Source organism: Orcinus orca, chromosome 1 (assembly GCF_937001465.1).
Source record: "Orcinus orca chromosome 1, mOrcOrc1.1, whole genome shotgun sequence".
Classification (NCBI taxonomy): Eukaryota; Metazoa; Chordata; class Mammalia; order Artiodactyla; family Delphinidae; genus Orcinus; species Orcinus orca.
Window position 1 is genome coordinate 51,396,876 of NC_064559.1, and position 19,862 is coordinate 51,416,737.

General features: G+C 47.9%; 1 protein-coding gene across 1 annotated transcript; it reads right to left on the bottom strand.

Moving 5' to 3' along the window:
* Positions 1 to 14,698: 14,698 nt before the first annotated feature.
* FAM163A (family with sequence similarity 163 member A) lies at positions 14,699 to 18,841 on the bottom strand. The gene is made up of 2 exons (XM_033428182.2): positions 18,452 to 18,841; positions 14,699 to 17,844 (listed from the first exon to the last, which is right to left on the bottom strand). Exons 1-2 carry the CDS (start codon positions 18,542 to 18,544, stop codon positions 17,434 to 17,436), a joined length of 504 nt encoding a protein of 167 aa, XP_033284073.1. The 5' UTR covers positions 18,545 to 18,841; the 3' UTR covers positions 14,699 to 17,433.
* Positions 18,842 to 19,862: the final 1,021 nt, after the last annotated feature.

A 19,862-nucleotide genomic window follows, 5' to 3' on the forward strand; every position in this document is an offset into this window, starting at 1 on the left:
AAGAGGTAAAGAATCCTGTGAGTGTCAGGAGGCACCAGGCCATCAGTTGCAGGCCTCATTTAGCATTCTTCCTGTGCTCTTTCTACTTAACGAGGTTTTCTTCAGTAGGAGAGAGGGAGGGCTTGTAAGTAGAGCTCTGGGAATTGCTCCTAACCTAGGTGTGCTGATTGGGAATGTGTTAATCTTAAGAGTGGACATCTTTCAGTTGTGTGTCGGGGGTGGGAGAGGACAGTGTGTTAAGAATTTCTGCCGTAAAATGTTGTCAAACCAGAGTTAGAGCGCAGAAGCACCTGAATACCCATCTCAGCCCCTCACCCACCCTTCTCCCAGCTTTCTGTCCCCACTGTTTGTACCCCACTAAAAACAACAGACCTATCGACATTTTATTGAACAATTTTCCACCAAATCTGAATTCAGTTTTGAAAATCTGATTTATTCCTGCAGTTTAGAAAAATAGGAACTCTTGGGAGTCAGCATGTCTTAAATAAGAGCTTTCAGTGGAATGGGCTAAAGTCAAAGGACAAGATGAGCCTGAAGGCAAAGAACATAGGGTTTTCAGCAACGTGATTTTTTAATTCATAAACTCACCACTAGAGAATGTTAAGATACTTCTCCAAATACGTAGGAACAGACTTAAGCCTCAATACTGTGAAAACTGCTTAATAAGGAAGAGAGGTGCTATGAGTTATTTAGTTACTATAGGAATTGTAATTTTAAATAGTATACGATAAAAATGATGTCAAGTCTGAAGTTGCAGTCTGGGTCATGGAACGTTTGATGCAGAAGCTGACAATGATTCTTTGCTTGACCGAACTTTAGTCAGGCTCCTGAATATTTTTCTAGGCCTATCTGTGTACTTCTTTGGAAAACACAGTTTTAGCAAGAATCCTGCTAAGTCAATTTAACTAGAACCCCACACCCTCAATATCCTACCTGGCTCCTCATCTTCCAGCATCCCCTAGGTGATGTCTGATCACTCTGGCCTGATAGGTCAGTTTAGCCAGAACCCCCGTTTCCTTGGTGTTTCCTCTTAGTTGTTTTCCATCCCTGCTCATTGGTTATAAATTCCTCCTTGCCCAAGCTGTATTTGGAGTTGAACCCAATCTCTCTCCCCACTGTGACATCCCACTGCAGTGGTCCCTATACCTATAATGAGGGTCCTGAATCAAGTCTGCCTTACCATTTTTAACATGCGTCATTGGATATTTTTTTCTTTAACAAAGTAGCTTCATCAAGCTAAACTAGGGAATGATCTTAGCTACTGAGTGAAGACCTTAGCTACTTAAGGAGATCCTGTTTCATATATGGGCAGGGCACACTTTACTGAAGAATCCACCCACATGATACATGAATTTAGGGCCTCCAGAGGCCCTCATCCACACAAACAGTACAAATGAGACACAAATCGTCTTTTTTGACCTGTAGCCTGACACTTTAGGAGCCCTGATTTTCTAATCTACAAACCAGTACTTAAGATGAACCGTCAACTCTGTAATGCCTTTTATTATTATATTACCTAAGATGCCATTTTAACAACTTTTTGTAACTCCAAACATGTAACAATAATAGAATAAATTCACGGGAAATTGAAAAACACAGAGCCATCATCACTAATCATTAGAGAAATGCAAATCAAAACTACAATGGAGGTACCACCTCACACCAGTCAGAATGGCCGTCATTAAAAGTCGACAACAGGGCTTCTCTGGTGGCGCAGTGGTTGAGAGTCCGCCTGCCAATGCAGGGGACACGGGTTCGTGCCCCGGTCCGGGAAGATCCCACATGCCGCGGAGCAGCTGGGCCCGTGAGCCATGGCCGCTGGGCCTGCGCGTCCGGAGCCTGTGCTCCGCAGCGGGAGGGGCCACAACGGTGAGACGCCCGGTTCGACAACAAATGCTGGAGAGGGTGTGGAAAAAGGGAACCTCCTATACTGTTGGTGGGAATCTAAGTTGGTGCAGCCACTATGGAAAACAGTACGGAGGGTCCTCAGAAAACTAAAAATAGAATTACCATATGATCTTACAATCCCACTCCTGGGCATATACCCAGACAAAATTCTAATTTGAAAAGATACATGCACCCCTATGATCATAGCAGCACTATTCACAATAGCTAAGGCATGGAAACAACCTAAATGTCCATTGACAGATGAATGCATAAAGAAAATGTGGTATGTGTATACAATGGAGTATTACTCAACCATAAAAAAGAATGAAATAATGCCATCTGCAGTAACATGGATGGACCTAGAGATTATCATACTAAGTGAAGAAAGTCAGAAAGACAAATACCATATGATATCACTTACATGTGGAATCTAATATATGACACAAATGAACCTATCTACAAAACAGAAACAGACTCACAGGCATAGAGAACAGACTTGTGGTGGCCAAGGGGGTGAGGGAGGGAACGATTGGGAGTTTGGGATTAGCATATGCAAACTATTATATATAGGATGGATAAACAACAAGGTCCTATTGTATAGCACAGGGGACTATATTTAATATCCTGTGATAGACCATAATGGAAAAGAATATGAAGAAGAATGTATATATGTATAACTGAATCAATTTGCTGCATAGCAGAAATTAACACAATATTATAAATCAACTATACTTCAATAAAGTTAAAAAACAAAAATAACACAAAGCCAAGAGATGCACCTTTAAGGATCAGAAACGGTACAAACAAAGTGCCGAGTGGGGCTAAAGCCATAGGCCTCCTGGGCCTGCATCCAGTCAGGCAGAGGCTCTGGTGTGCCCCATGTGAGGCACACCAGTTTGGTTATATAAGCAAGATGGCTGCTAGGCAAGCCCTGCAAAGTTAGTATTGTTATCCACAAAAAGTCAGTAATTCTTTTGTTTCAAGCAGCTTTTTAAAAAAACATCTTGTTTGAATGCCTCCTGTAAGTATGCTACAAGTTAGTTTCATAATTTCTTATATGCCATGTAGTTTGGCTGGAGAAAGATAATTTGAATATGCCCCACTGTCTTTCTGATTATAGCCAGTAATTTCATCACATGATGTGGGGCTATAATTACTTGTCAGACACATTACTGAACAGTGCAAACATATGCTTCTGGTTACTAAATCACCATGTTGGTCTATTGTCAATGATATTGCACAACATTTTATCAATTTTTCATCCATTTGTTTATGAGTTTCACTGAGAAAGTAAGCTGTATGTAGAATATTCTCCAGGTAAAATCTAGATGAATGGCTTTTAGAAGAATGTCAGTATGCTTACAGGAAACTAACGAAGAAGTAACAAAAAAAAACCTTAGCGACTGCATTTAATTTGAAAATTTAAGTATACAGCAGCAGCCAGAATAAACAGGAGCCACAGCACAAGAGCTGGTGCCATTTTTTACATTATACTCTTGGTAGGTATAGGAAGAAAAATGATTCTCCCCCTTGTTTTAATTAAAAATCACCCCAAATAATCACTACAAGTGAACTCGAGGTAATAGTCTTTCTTCCTATAGAGTTGTCTTTAAACTTAATGCCTGAATTAGCAAATTTAAACAAAGAAGGAAAGTACCTTTGACAAGCGCCATCAGTTCAATGGTTATTATTTAGTGGTGAAAGTCTGGGGCATGATTACCAAGTGGTTAGCTATTCCAATTACAAAAGAAACAGCATAGATAAGGTGTATATTTCTTCAATCAGATTTTCACCATATTGCTTTCTGAGTGATCAGGAATCCTCAGAAATTTCTCAGAAAGCAAGAAAAGCAGAAGCACAGATGAATTCATCATCAGTCCAGCATGCTGTCAAAACCATTAGTGTTCTTTTCATATGACTAAATGTCCCTTTGTTTTATTAAATAATAATATTATTTAATAAGAGTTGTTAGCATTTATATTGTACTTCTTTTCTTCATACACTCTGTTCTTTATTATATCTGATTCATAGGTGTTCTTATACATAATTTTGGAATTATTTCCTCCCCATGATAGTTTGAGGTGGCAAAGTTGACATCTTTTTTTTTTTTTTTTTTTTTCTGTTATTTTTTTTGCGGTACGCGGGCCTCTCACTGCTGTGGCCTCTCCCGTTGCGGAGCACAGGCTCCAGACGCGCAGGCTCAGCGGCCATGGCTCACGCGCCCAGCCGCTCTGCGGCATGTGGGATCTCCCCGGACCGGGGCACGAACCCATGTCCCCTGCATCGGCAGGCGGACTCTCAACCACTGCGCCACCAGGGAAGCCCTGACATCTTATTTTTAATGCATCTGTACAAGATTTGAAAAATTCCTAATAAGACTAAAAAAAAAAGACTCATGACCTAAATGGAAATAAATACCTGTTACTGAGTCCAAGCTTGTACTGCTCACCGCACGACAGGCCAGTAAGTCGAGAGACGAGTTGATGGGGCAAAGAATAGCAACTTTATGCCAAAAGCCAGCAGGCCAAGAAGATGGTGAACCCGTGTCACAAAGGACCATCCTGCCTGAGTTAGAATTCAGGCTTCTTTTATACTAAAAGGGGAGGGAGCAGAGTCAAGCATTTCCTGGTTCCCATCACCCTCTGGGAGGATCTGATAATTTCTTTCCGCCTGCAGTAATTCACAGGTGGGCCTGGTCAGGATGATTCCTGCGAAGCATTTTAGCTTAATGCTCATTACCTGGGAGGCAGGGTTCCCAGAGATGGGCCATTATGTGTAATTTAAGCTTATAGGCAACATTCCTTTAGTGATTAACCTGTAATAGAATACGAAGGTTCTTCCCTATTACATACTTAAAAATTAAATACAATGTTTAAAGATTATTTTGTTAACTAATAGCACCCCAAATAATCATAGGAAGATTAAAATTATGATATCTAATCTCTTATCTGCTTTGAATTATTTATTTTTCCAGGTTTATTGAGGTATAATTGGCAAATAAACTAATATATATTTCAGGTGTACAACATGATGATTTGATATATGTATACTGTGAAATGATCACCACAGTCGTTAACATATTCATCAACTTACATAGTTACCCTTTTTTGTGGTGAGAACATAAGATTTACTCTCTTAGCAAATTTCAAGTATACAATACAGTATTAGCTGCAGTCACCATGCTGTACCTTAGATTTCCAGAACCTACAGCTGAAAGTTTTGACCAACATCTCCTTATTATTATTTACATTTTAATAAGTGGTGTTTATCTCAAAAAGAATGTAATGTTATTCTCCTAAATGTATCTTTCTTGATATTCATATCAACTGTCAATTTATTTCCCTATTAAGTGTTTTCAAGTACATATTTTTTACATAAAATTAACAACTTTCACAAACGTAACTGATTCAGTATTTTACTCTTACAATGATAACTGTTTATTAAATTAAATGATAGATTTTTCAAACCTATCACATATGGTGATTTTAACTTTGAGTTACATTATAGACTTCGTTTACATATTTGAAAGTGAATATTCACATTTAACAAAAAGTCAGAGTGACCTACTTCACTGAATTACTGTAGCTGTTCAAACATCATTTACTGAGAATCTATCTTTCCCCCACTGATCTGAAGTGCCACTTTGTCACAAACTTAGTTCCCATATGTGTTTGTGCCTGTTTCTGAATTTTCTTTTCTGATCCATTGAGCTGGTCATTAGGCATAAACACCACAGTTTTAATTATTGGAGCTTTAATACTGGTGGTGGTTCATTTATTTATTTTTACAAAGTTCCTACCATTATTACTTATTTTTTCAAATGAACTTTAAAATCACCTTGTCTAAAAAAGATTAGAGTTTTTCATGGGGATTGTATTACAATTTTTAATGTTCTGGTGGGAAACTGGCATCTTCCTGACATTTACTCTGCATATCCAAGAAGCAAATAAACTGCTTAGTTTGAGTTGTCTTGTTTTTTTGATTACACCGTAGCTAGAAGAGGCTAGAAAATGTGCTTCTCAAATCTAAAAACCTACCGTACGCTGAAGTCCTTAGCTTTTGCGCTATAAAAGCATCAATTTTATTCACACTCAAATATAAGAGTGATCCCTCCGTCCCTCCCCACGCAACCCCCAATAGTGGGAGAGTTTATTCATCTTTGGAATTACTCAGTTCACTGAGGATCTTCACAGAAAACAATACTGCCTGTGCTGCTCGCTAACTACCATGGTTCTCTGTGAAAGGAAGCCCCTCTCCCATGGAATTCTGATTATTTTGCAAATAATGATGAATAACAGAAGTTCTATGAGAATATTTGTTCCTGGCCTAAGGCTGTAAATGCCCTCTTACCAAGGCTATTGGTGGTCTTTAAGTCTTCTCCTAGTACCCCCCCCCCCCCAATCCTGTAATGCTCTTTCTCCTCCCCTGACTTTGCTTTCTGTAATCTTAGGCATGAGGCTACCTTCAGTTCAGTGAATATTTCCCAAGTGCCCACCGTGTGCCGAGAACTGAACAGAACATTGGCTATCTCAATGACTTAGGAAAAATCAAAACTTTCACCTGGGGCTTCCCTGGTGGCGCAGTGTTTGTGGGTTCGCCTGCCGATGTGGGGGACAAGGGTTCGTGCCCCGGTCCGGGGAGATCCTGCATGCCGCGGAGTGGCTGGGCCCGTGAGTCATGGCCGGGCCCGTGAGTCATGGCCGCTGAGCCTGCGCGTCCGGAGCCTGTGCTCCGCAACGGGAAAATACTTTCACCTGGTTTGGGAGAATATTTTCTTCCACCCCAAAAGTTGGTAATCTTGAATAGGATCTTGCCTCTTCTATCTGTGGGAAGTATGGCCAAGAATTTATATTTGGCAGAATGTCCTTCTTGCTGACAGTCGCATACCCATAAACAACATGCTGTCCAAAGTCTGAAAGGAGATTGATATTTGGGGGCTTAATAGCATCGTGGTTTCAAGAGGCTACAGGAGGGGTCACCAGCCCTGCATTAGAGATGATCGACCCCACCAGAGCCTGCAAATCACTCATTGCAGCAGACTATCTTCCCAGTTGTGTTTTGGGGCTGGTTATTCCCTGACAGGGTTTCATCTGACAGCACCCAAACACAAAACACAGAAAGAAAATGCAAGTGTTCCTCTGAGGGGGTGACCCTATCAGGCCCAGTGGGAAGGTGACAGCTGCCCTTCAGAAAGGTCTTGAAGAGATATGATCTAACGGGGAGAGAAAACTGGGTGCAGAGCATGCACAGGTATGGTCCAGACAGCACTCAGTCCCCATAATTTGCCCCTCCCTATATCCTGGTTCCCTACATCCTGGTTCCCTACATCCTGGTGGGCAGCATCGAGCCTAAGTTTACAGCACACAGAACACTAAATAAAGACTAGTGGGGTGGCTTGTTCAAGTCCATGGATGGCCTTTTGCAGAGGAAGGATTTAAACTTCTAGATTTATGTTGTTTAGTGTTTTAAATAACTCTCCATACACCAACCCCACCTGGTAGCATCAGCTGTCAGGAATTTTCATAGTCATATAGCAAAAACACACTATATTAAAAAGCAAAAATAGACAGTTTTTTGAGTTCACAGATATACTTGGGAAAAATGAGTAAATGACTTTTGCTTACCATTTTCACTCTGTTTTCTAATTCCCAGTGGTCTTGGGATCCCATGTTCTGTCTAAAGTTTAGAGCAGATGTCTATGGGAGGAGTAGAAATGCCCCTGTGGGAAAAAACACAACTAGGCATTGTAATTTAAAATTTGCTCTTGTTTGGGCTTCCCTGGTGGCGCAGTGGTTGAGAGTCCGCCTGCCGATGCAGGGGACACAGGTTCGTGCCCCGGTCCGGGAAGATCCCACATGCCGCAGAGCGGCTGGGTTCGTGAGTCATGGCCGCTGAGCCTGCATGTCCGGAGCCTGTGCTCCGCAACGGGAGAGGCCACAGCAGTGAGAGGCCCGCGTACCGCAAAAAAAAAAAAAAAAAAAAAAAAAAATTTGCTCTAGTTTAACTTTCTTAAAATATTGAAAAGTGGAGTGAACGCTGGTTCCATTCATCAGGTGACGCTGCGGATAATCTGTGGGGGAAGGGAGGCTTGCTGAGCCGTGCCTGCCTGGTTTGATCATCCCCATCACGACTGCCCTGCCGAGGTCTACCAAATTCCACACTCCCCTCCTCCTCAAAGCTGCCAAGGGCTGGTTGTGACCTGGCCACCACCATTGCTGAGGCGATGAAATGACAGGGTTTGGCTCTGTCAGCCACGTGGGGAACAGACACAAACGCATGCATGACCAAGCCCTGTTCCATTTGGCCCAGAAGCTGTAAACATACTTTCTTGTAGAACCACAAAGCTGTAGCAAGTCCTGGATCCTCCATGTCCTTCTTGCCCTTCCTGGAAACACTCCTGGCTTTCCTAGTTTGGTACTTGTGGCTCCAGTGTCTAAGAAGCTGACACTCAAGGGGGAGTTATGACTCCCTTTTTATTTGTAAGTACCTCCCACCTAGATATTTTCTGTAGCTCAGTCCTTTTCTTCCCATTGGTAGAGAAGCAGCAGGGGCTTAAGTTTTCTGAGAATGAGAAGACAAATTCAAGCTCTTGCCCTTCAACATTTACCTGTGATTGACTCAATCATAGTTGCCAAGCACCGTCGGGTCATGCTCTGCCAGGGCTGGCTTTGCTCTGTAACGATCACCTTAGACTCCAAAGTTGTCTGGTTATCCCTCAAAACAGGACACTTTTTTCCCCTGTCAGATGGTTTCTAACGGCTGATGGAAGAAATTTTCTCATATTGAGGGATGTGGAAGTCATTCCAGCTTGTACGCGATTTGGCTTGAACTTTATGCCAACTAGGACAGTCTGTCTGTGGCCCATCACACATACATTGTACATCTGCCCTAACCATTAAAGAAGAGGGTGCACTGTGCAGAAGTAAAGAATGTCCGTTTTGAAGATAAAGATAAATGCCTCCCTTCCTGGGACATCAATGCTAGTACTCCTTTGATGATAAGGCTCCCTTCCCAGGCGCCAAGGCCATACTGACTCACTGTGTATTTGCTAATCTCTTTTTTGGAAAACTTGAAGGAATGTACCCCTGTCATGTTTGTTGTTCTTCGTTCTGATAAGATATAAAACTGTGCTGAAAACCATGCTTTCTGGAGGAATTCCTCAGAGCTACTGAGAGGCTGTCTCCAGGGCTCTAGTTCTCAGTTTGGCTTGAGTAAAACTCCCCTCTATTTTTAGATCGGTTATCGATTATTTGCGTTGACAGTGCATTGAGGTGGGGTTGACTATGTGACCTCTGACTGTCTTCTGGCCCTAGAACTCTGTGATCCTGACAGCTGGGATCGAGTCTTAGAGTCTATCTTCTTTCTTCTTGTGTCTCTTTAATTCACCACATTATGTACCTTCACCTCCTCAAGGCCTTTAACCTAGCACATCCTCTGCATGTCTGTACCTGTCTCTGCTTGAATTTCAGTCTCTCTTCGTTGTCTACAAATTGCCTTGATCAATGGTTTCTTGTCTCAGTGACCTGAGACCCATCTGCAATGGATTGAATGCTTGTGTCTCCCCAAGATTTATGTATTGACATCCTACCCCACAACGTGATGGTATTAGAAGGTGGGGTCTTTGGGGGGGCAGTGATTAGGTCATGAGGGTGGAGCCCTCATGAATAGGATAGCGCCCTTATAAAAGAGGCCCCAGAGAGCTCTCTCATCCCTTCCACCATATGAGGACACAGTGAGAAGATGGCCATCTATGAACTGGGAAGTGGGCCCTCACCAGACGTCATATTTGAAAATACCTAGATCTTGACTTCCCAGCCTCCAGAACTGTGAGAAATAAATGTTTGTTGCTTAAGGCACCTATCTATGGTCATTTGTCAGCCTGAGCTGACTTAGCAACTTCGCTCTTTCTAACATGAGGACAATGTCTGGCAGGAAAGAAGTGCTGAGGCTGGTATCAACTTCCTAAAGTAATGGTGCCACAGCCGCTGAACACTGCCCCTTCCTGTCTTTGACCATGCCAGTCTGAGGATAATGAGCTCCATCTTCTACCCTTTGAGTCTCCAGTCTCTGTTTTAGTCCAGGGCAAGTGAATACCTGGAGGGTTTAGTATTTTACCTGTGAAATATGTGTTAATTTTCCACCCTGGAGTATAAACCTCTTGAGGGCAGGGGTGGTACTTTTCAGTTATATTTCTCCAGCTCCTAGCACAATGTTTGTTACCTAGTGTTGCATCCCCAGCAAATGCTAGTTGAATGAACAGTTTTGCCTATGTTAGTCCTTCTCTCTCATGGCTGTTTTCCACAATTTGTGCCCTTTGGCCTTCCTGCCAAGCTCAGCTTGGGAGCACTTTGGTTCACCCTTAGAATTGGGTCACATGGCTCAAAGCTGTGGACACGGCTGCAGAGGGAACCACTTGGGTCACCAAGGGAATGATGGTTTCTGGCCCCTGAACTTCATTTATAACTTTCTGCAACACATCAGTTCCTGAAAGTTACAAACGAGTCAGGTTTCTGACAACCAGGTTGTTTTGTCTTTACTGAAACGTTCTGACATCATTTGATTGGACATAGAGAACCAATAGGCTCCTTACACTTTGGCTTTGAGTTTCATTGCCTAGAAGCTTCTAAAAAAAGGGGGCGTAAAATACCAAAATGAAATGATTGGAATAGCTGTATAGTCTAAATCCCTCATTTTACAGATGGGGAAACTGAGGGACTAAGTGACCATCTAAGGCCACGTGGTTATTAGTGCAAAACTGAGACCAGAGCCTAGATCCTGAGCCCTTGTCTACTGCCTTCTCTACTGGAGAAAGCTAGCAAGTGAACTGGAGAAGCACAGTATTAAAAGAACCTACTGTGACAACAAAAACATAGCATGGCGGGGCGGTGAGGGTAAAAAAGTAGTTTTAGAATGTGTTTGAACTTAAGTTGTTACCAAATTTAAAAAAGTAAAACTTGCAGTTATAAGATAAAAAGTCCTGGAGATGTAATGTACAGCATGGTGACTATAGTTAACAATACTGTATTAAAAATATATATATATTGTATATGGGATAGTTGCTAAGAGAATAGATCTTAAAAATCTCATCAAAAAACAACTGCAAATGTGTACCTATATGTGCTAATGGCCTTTAAACTTATTGTGGTGATCATCTTGCATTATATACAGATATTAAATTATGTTGCACACCTAAAATTAATACAATGTCATATGTCAATTGTATCTCAAATAAATAAATAAATCAGTCCACTGCTGAACCAATGCCACTGAATCATACACCTCGAAATGGTTAAAATTGTAAATTTTTATGTTACAGATATTTCACCACAACAAAAAATATTCAAAAAATAATGATCTGATAGGAACCTATGCTGGCTGACACTGTTTCTCCCTCTAGCCTTCTGCCTGCTGGCCTTGTGGGGAGAAGACTGCTCCCTACTTGCAGCACAGAAGCCTCTATGCCTGTGGAGGGTCCCCAGGCAGAAGCTGTGACCCAGCCCCAGGGCCGGGAGGATCCAAATGCGGCAGCATCTCAGGAGACTCAGCCTCTCTTCAGTTAGGCTTCTGAGCACGGGCCTCAGCAGGCTTCCCCCCAAGGGCTCTGCTCACAGCTGGGTATGTACCTGCACGTGACTGCCAGGAAGGTACTCGCTTATTCTCAAGCACAGTTTGGTATAATTTAACAGACGAAAAAACTTTTCAAAATGTAGAGTTACAAAGTCAAAATAATATAACCAGGCATACACTGAAAAGCTTTGTTTCTACCTTCATCTTATTGATTCCCCACTCCCTCCCAATAGGAAGCCATTTGTATTTGTTTTTTATGTATCCTTCCGATGTCCAACCTTTTATATTACCACTTTTTGACCTCATTGGAAATTCTCAATTCTTAAATTTTCTTTTTTGGGTTCCTGCTCATTTGTTGTCACCAGCTCAGGGCTCCTCCTCAGATGGGGGTACCGGGGCCACATATGGTGGGAAGGAGGCAAGAGGAGGGTGAGGGTCTGGTGAGACCCTCGGTGTCTATGCAGGGGCCTGGGCTTTGGGGTCTTCTGACCATGCTGGATTCCTTTGGTTGGGCCCTATATGTTTAGAGAAAGAATTCAGAGGATGTTGTGAGGAGGGTCAGGCCTCTGCTATAATTTCAGGATGTTTGATTAGACCCGGAACACAGATCTTCTCAGGGAATGATCTTTTGATAGAAGCAAGGATGGAATTCCCAATGGGTAGAAAGAAAACCTCTGGCCCAAGGCAAAACGCAGCCCAGGAGGATATGCAGATACTGGGATGGGTTGGCGCAGATGTGGGACCTGGCTCGTACCTGCAGGCAGGCCAGCACATGACCCTGTGTGCCTCCAAGGCCTCAGGTGCCCATGGCCGGCGCTGGATGAGCTGTGTCATCTTCTGTTGACATTGGAGGGGAAGGTGATCTCAGATGCCCAATGCGATCCAGCCACCCGGCTTCTGGATGTTCACCCCAGTGAAGACTGGAACTGTCCTGCCCACTGGGTGGAGCAGGCCTGGGAGCCAGTGAGCTCGGGGAGAAGGCTGCCTCATCTACCTGCCAACTCCTGGCTGTGGCTGTGGTTCCTTGCTGGGGGTAGTGGTGGTGATGGTAGTGTGTGTGTAGGAAGGAGGTGGGGGGGATGACAGGATGGAGAAGAAGTTGGGAGCCAAGTACTTCCCTGGAGGCCTGGGCAGATTGTCCCCGAGAGACCAGCCACCCTTGGAAAAGGACATCCTGGGGAAGCAGGCTCGCCTGGGACTGTGGGGGGCAGTTTGCTTGAGAAAGGGGGACTTCCGCCTTGATTAGGGCAGGGTGAATGTTCCTCTCCTAAGCTTCAGGAAGAGTTCACGGCTGCCCAACAAATGGGTTAAAAGGCAGAAAATATTACCCTTAAGAATATTCATGATAAGTCTGTTATTCTTGAATGCATTTGAATTTGTTTGCTGGACAGTGCTTTCACAGACTGGGAGAACGCTGAGATTTTTCAGAGCCTGTGTGTGGTTGCTTTTGATGATCTTGCCTTTTAGAGATTAGAAGGGGGAGGTGCCATTCTCCACCCTCCTCCCACCCTCACCCAGGACCCTGCCCTGCTCAGGAGTCCTGCCTGAGGAAGAGTTCGAGAGAACGCCCCCTGGGGGTTGAGTCGTGGCCTCCTCAGCTACACTGTTGTTGTGGGGAACAGTGGGTTGTCTGCAGATGGCCTCTCCCTTTGGTTGGGCCCTATGTTCGAGAAGAGTTCAGAAGACTTTGTGAAGAGGTTCAGGCCTCTGTTTAACCTTGAGTTGTGTAGTTAGATCCAGAACAAAACTCAGGATCAAAGTGTCAACATTATACTTACAGGTTCTCTTTCCTCCCATCTAAAAAGCACTGGGAGAGGCAGGTCCAGTTCTCCTCTGGTTTCCTAACTCTGTGAAGATGCAGATGGTGTCCTACAGAAGCACATTCCCATTCCTCCCAGCCAGACACTGGGACTCCCTCCCTCCTGCTCTTTCTCCCGCTCTCACCTCCCCACTAACACCTGGGAGCAGAGCAGCCAGATGTCTAGCAAGTTCTGAGTGAGGCTCAGCAGGGCCACGGATGGACAATCTGGGGAGTGCAGGCTCAAGAGGAGGAGCTGGACCCCTTCTGACCTTTCAAACCCAAGCCTTGAACTTGGAAACCAGTGAAATATGCACAGCGCCAAGCTGAGAGCTGAGCTGTTGTACGTATGAATATTCTCTCCCTCGTTCGTACAATTTACTGGGGCAAATGTGAGGCCAAAATTCAGTCCTAGGTTGATAGGACCCTTGGTCTCTCAAAGAGTCACAAGCAGTTATGAGGGAGTTTCCAAATGAAGGGGGAGGCAGTAATGGGCACAGAGGTGGTCCTGGCGGCGTCTGGAACCGGCAGGGAGAAGTGGCGAGGGAGGAGAGGCTCTGGAAGGCTTGGGGGAGAGATGAAAAAGAGCCCCCAGGAGCCTTCCACCCTGATGCCTGAGCAATCCCAGCTGCCTCCACAGCTCAGACTTGAGTCCCCACCAAATCCTACTAACGACAATGGCTATCGTGTGCGCCAGGCTCATGTAATTTTCACAGCAATGGAATAAGGTAGGCATTGTGAGCCCAGTTGTACAGATGAGGAAACTGAGACACAGAGAGGTCCAAAAAGTTCCCTAAAGTCACACGGTAAGTGGTGGAACCAGAGTTCAAAGTGAAGTCTAACACAAAACTCCACCCTCTGACCACCAGGACTAGATTGCTGGGATGTTAGGTCACAGGGGGAGAGGAGGCTTTGTGACCCAGCAGCTCTTCCTTCCCTGACTCCTGTGGTGCTCAGCACAACACCAGCTGTGGCTGGGGGACGAGGGGCTGGACGGTGCTGTGTGCTGGGCACCCTGAGACACCCAGAGGCCTCCTCCGACTTTAGAGCGGGGACCTTGACCCGAATTACAGGTAGGACCCCAGGGGCCTGGACAGTGAGGGTGGAGTGGAGGCAGGCTGCTCCCCAGGGCTCCGCACCATTGACTGAGCTCCTTCCGCCTCAGGGACAGCCGTGGCTACCCTTCAATCCCCTTTCCCGACAAATGACACATCCTTCCTGGATGAAAGCTCCGACGGAGGCAAGGAAAGGGATGGGGGTGTCGGGTAGAGGACACGGTGTCGGGGTGGACATGGCAGAGGGAAGCAGGAAGGGAGAGGAAGCTGGTAGATCTCAGTGTTGAAAAAGGACATGCTGGGCGATGAGAAGGGGCTTTCACTCTTAAATCCATGCCCAGCTGCCCCTTCCCCAGGTAAAGAACGGAGGACCCTGTGGGATTTCTATGTCCAATTCCTCCTTTATTTTGACATTCACTTAGTTGTGACTCCAAGTTATCAAAGATGCAGGGCAAGAAATCTGTAGCAGGAGCAGTGAAGTGGGGGTGGAGCGAAAAGGCGGAGAGAGCAGGGTGTCCCCTGCCTCTCCTCTTCCTGTTTAGGGTGCAGTTTGCAAAGTGTCCACATAGCGTCCCAGAGCACAGACTCGGCAGCTACAAAGTACAGTGTGGTTGAGTGGGGTGAGCTTCCTCTTCCACAGGCAAGGCCCTTGTGGCTGCAGGGAGGCGGGCAGGCAACCTTGAGCCTGTGCCCTGAGCAACATGCGGCTGTGTGGCGAGGGCCGCGGCCACCATCTCTCTAATGCCCCAAACTCAGATTTTGATATGTGGGTTGATTTAGGCTGGGAAAGCTCTAGGAGGAGACAGGTTTGCACAAGATGCTTTTCACTCAGGGACCCCAACAGATCAGGGCCAAGAAGCAGGTGAGAGTTGACTGGGTCTTGATTTCTCCCAAGGCGGGTGGTACTGGAACTTCTGGGTGAGGAGGGGGCAGCCGCTGCTGTGGTTGTGTGATGGTGGAATCCCAGGGCGGCAAGCAAGGCACTGGGGCTGGTCGTCAGGAAGCGGCGAGGATGCCCAGGCCCAGCAGCTAGTGTCAAGGGGGCGTGCTTAGCCCAGTAAGGGCTGGCAGTGGGATGGGCATGAAAAGCTGCCGTCCTCAGCTGGTCCCTCCCGGCTCTGAAACACAGCTCATTACCCCAGCTAGAGCTGTCTCCTGGTAGCAGAGAAATGTTATCATTTGAGGTCACTCAGTAGGACGGTCAAACATGTCTGCTTTCCACTGATGATTAAAATGGTTTTGCCTGCGAACCCTGTGTTTTACTGTGGTCTTTCATGCATTAACACAAATCTCTGCACACAGGATCAGGCAGTTGGCAAGTGCATCCAGCCCCTGCCAGGACTGCGGCAAGGAAGAGTGGTCTGGCTGGCTTCATGGAGCATTAAAGGGTCCTCAGAGTCCACCTGCGCAAGTCTCGTTTCCCTGGAGAAAATGGAATCTCAGAGGAGATAAGAGACTGGTCCTAGAGCTCCTCTGATTCTCAACCCTGTGATCCTCGATTACAGGTTGAGATGCAAGGTGACAAGTGCCCAGAGTGATGCAAAAGGTGCGGCGAATTCTCTTCCCCTTCCCCAGCTTCACCCTCCCTGTCGCAAATGCAAAAAATCAAGATTTCAGCAGAGGGGCCACAGCTCCCTCCCTGCCCCACGCTCTGCAGCACTCGGTGACGCAAGAGAGTCTGGGGGTTCCTAATGCCCTTAGGAGGTGGGGGGACAGCCACCCCTCACTGCAGAGGCAACTGGGAAACTCATCAGATGCATTCACTCAAGCAGCATAAGGCCACAGCTGAGTTACAACTGGGAGTTGGACTGGGGCTAGAGTGACACAGCAATAAACAGGGCCCTGTCCTGTGACTGGGGGGGTGGGTCAGCGGAGGCAGGGCAGCCAGCATGGAACCTGATTGCTAAGTCAAATCCCTCCCATCCTCAGAGCGAGGGCTGCCATCCGTGGTGAAACGAAGGGGTCCTGCTCTGTGGCCTCGTGGCTGGATGCCCAGGGAGAACACCAGGTCTCTGGAGGGGCTTCCGTGGCTTCCACGCAGCAGCGTTATCCCAGGGGAGACTCCGCAGGCTCTTCCCGTACCAGCCAGCTGGCTGCCGTGGGGATTGGCCGTCACCTTGATCACCTTTCGCTCCTGCTGTCTGGAGTCAGATTTTTCTTTCTAGTTGGTACATCAGAGACCCTTCCGCCCTGCAGCTCCTGCAGGTGGCAAAGTCCTGGTGTGCACTGTTGGTGACAGGCCCGTGTGCACACACCTGGGAATGCACACGTCCTCGCAGGGCTGCATCCACGCACAGTGCTCAGCGTGGCGGACCAGGGCCCCGAGACCATCAGCAGGCTTTCCTTTGCTAAGCTACTCAAACTCTAGTAACAAAACTTGCAAAAGGTTCTCCAGCCGGGGCAGCTGGTTCCCGAGGCAGAGAAAGAGGATTTGTGGGGAGACATCCATTTTGGGTGCATTCCTCACAAATAACCTTATGCCACAGCCTTTAAAGTCCAGTCGACGTGTTCTGTGAAGACAGAGGCAGATGCAGATGTGATGTGTTTCAGGAAGCAATATCCGTGCTGGAACAGCTACAGGGAGTGCAGTCTCTAGAACAGGCGAAGTACAAAACTAGATTGTGAACTAGCTCTTGGATTCATTTCAGCAAGCAGGTCCTGAAGAGTCCCTTTAACCCCTTCCTCTCCCTTCTCGAGTTCTGCCAATGCCTCAGCTCTGGCCTCTCCCTTTGCCCTACACACCCCCCTTCTCCTTCCATCCCCCAAGGACTCCGGAGACCCCCAGAGCCTTTGCTCAGCTTTCCCCTGGTCCGGCAAAGCCAGGGGACTGAGGGAAGTGAGAGGGTGGTGGCAGCGCTGGCACTGGCCACAGGACAGTCCCAACAGAGAAACTGTCTAAGCTGCCAACATGACCTGTCAGGCCGCCACCTGTGGACCGCGGGGCCAGGCCCTGCCCTGGTTCTTAATGCCCTCAACAGCCTGAATCCGGGTGAGCCCTCCACTGTGGGAAAAGGAAAGCCAGGAAAACTGAGACCGTCCCTGTGGGCCGTGCTGGGGGGTGTCGTCCGCTGTCCCCATTGCTCCTGCTGGGGCAGCAGCGCTGGTGCGTGGCGGGGGTGGAAGGGGTTACACGTCTGTGCTAATAGCCCTTGGATTGGTGAAGGCCTCACGGCCAGAGCCTGGCCACGTCACCGGGTAACTCTGGGGCGCTGCCAGTTGGAGGCATGGGGGTCCCCCCTCCTTGTAGTATGTGGGAGCAAAGGAGAGCCTCTCGCCTCCGCCCCCGTTGGGCAGCATGTCAGCCGTCGGTATGTAAAAGGGAGAGCTGTAGAGGGAGCAGGCAGTGCAGTGGCTGGCCGCCACCCCGCACGGCTGGCCGCAGGGCTCTCTGGTGGGAGGCGCCAGGCCGCCTCGGCCGTCCAGGGCCTGGGAGCTGCAGGCATTGCAGGTGGGGCCTCTGCGGTGTGCGGGCAGGTCGTGATCCTCCTCCTCCTCCTCGCGTGCATCCTCGGCTCTGCTCCTCTTGCAGCAGTAATACTGAGGGGAGAGTGGGGAGGGCTGCCTGAGGGCTGAATGCCCCCCTCTGGCTGCGCACAGGTGCCCACGGCCCTGCTCCGCTGAGGACCCCGCGCCAGGCGCTTGGTTGGCCCCGGAGAGAAAACTCAACACCAGAGGCCCACGGTCCACAGAGATGTCCTCCCAGCCCTGCAAGACCAGTTCCTTCCCTCTTCCTCCCCCTACTTCCTAGTGCATTGACTGCAGGCGGAGGCTGAGAGAGCGGGGAGGCAGAGACGGAGGGACATACAGATCCTACTAAGCACAGGCTGGGGTGCGGGGAGCTCCTTTCAGAGTCTCCCCACATGGTGCCCTTCCCAGCACTCCAGAAATCTCAGACGCGCGGGAGACACAACACAGTGACCCGGTATTTTCCCAGCTCACTCTCTTGGGTGCCCGAAGTGTGCAGGGCGTGAGGGGAACACAGCTCCCTTCTGACAGCCCCCCAACTCCCAGCCCCCTTGACTTACGCCTCCCACATTCCATGGCTTTGGGCTTTGTCACGCCCGCAAGTGGGCCTCCAGGTTCTGCCCCCATGTTGGGGACGTGGTTTGCTGGTGGTCTCTGGCCACAGGCCCAGGGGACTGACCTGGAGCCTACAGTAGCACAGGACGGCGATGATGCAGAGGAGAATGACCGTAGCTAGGATTCCGCCAGTGATCACAACCGTTCCTGCTGTCATCCGCCCGACGCCCCATCAAACTCTGCAAAGACGTGTGCGGAGAGGTGAGGGGCAGCTGCCCTCCTGGGCATGGGGCCGGGAGCCCTCCTGGAACTTTCTCAGCTGAAGGCATGGGGGACCCGAGAGCAGGGAGGGCCCTGGGCACTGGAACACCAGGGGCTTCCTGAAGACAGAGGGTAGCTGTGGCCTGGGCCAGCCTAACCTGGGGGGCTTATAGCTGCGGAAGGGAAGAGAGGCGGCACAGAGCTAACTGAAGGTGTGATTCTGCTCCCTGTTTCCATCCAGTTTCAAAGGTTCTTGCTGTCTTTCTGCTTTAATTCTCTTCTCCCTCTCCTCTCCCCTCTCCCCTCTGTTCACATCAGGCTTAACCCTCACCCCTTCCCCTACCCCACGGGGCCGAGACACAGAGAATAATAACTTCTGTTCACTGAGGCCTTAGTCTGTGTGAGGCACTGTGTTAAGCGCTCCCCTGGTTATCTCAGTTAACCCTCAAAATAACCTTTTGAAAAAAAAATAACCTTTTGAGATAGTTCTTGATTATCCTTATTTCACTCACGATGAACTGGGGCTTTGACTGATGTGACTGAGAGTCCACCCAGCCTGGTTCACCCCGGTGGCCATGCTCTTAACCACTGTCCTCTGGGGCACAAGAGCTGACGGTCCCCGAGCCCTTGACCCAGGTGGAGGGGACAGGGTCTGAACCTCAGAAGTTCCACCCTGGCTCCAACTCATTTGAGGGGCGTATCTCCTTTCTTTCCAATTCTTGGGGAAAACAAGGGCAAGGCGAGCTCAGAGGGAGCCGGCAGGCACATTCTGGCCCCTGGAAGGTTGGGGCGAGGCTGGCCAGACGGGTCCTGCTAATGGGGGCTAACAGGTGGAGGCGCGCTCCGGACGTGAGGCTGTCTGAGGGCCGAATCCCCTTTCAGGCCACTGAACGGGGATTCCTGACCCCCCCAGGCACACGGGGACCAAGGTGGGCTGTGTCAACGGAGCAGGAACGTGTGAGGAGACTTGGCATCTTGAGGACAGAATGACTGTAAGCACTTACGTTCATAAAGGGAACGGTGACCTGCAAGACAATGAAAGGGACGGAGATGTTGTTAGAAGAGTGTTAGCCTGAAAAAGGCCCCAAGGGTTAGATTAATCCCTGAGCTCCACCTCACCTCACCCTGCTCTCTCACCATGGGCTCTATCATCAACAGGCCTAGAGGTCCCAAATCTGCAGCTCCAGCTGTGTCTCCAACTGCTTAGTGGACAGACTTGTCCCTCAGATGCCCACACTGGCACCTCGAACCCAATTATGACAGGCTGTCATCGC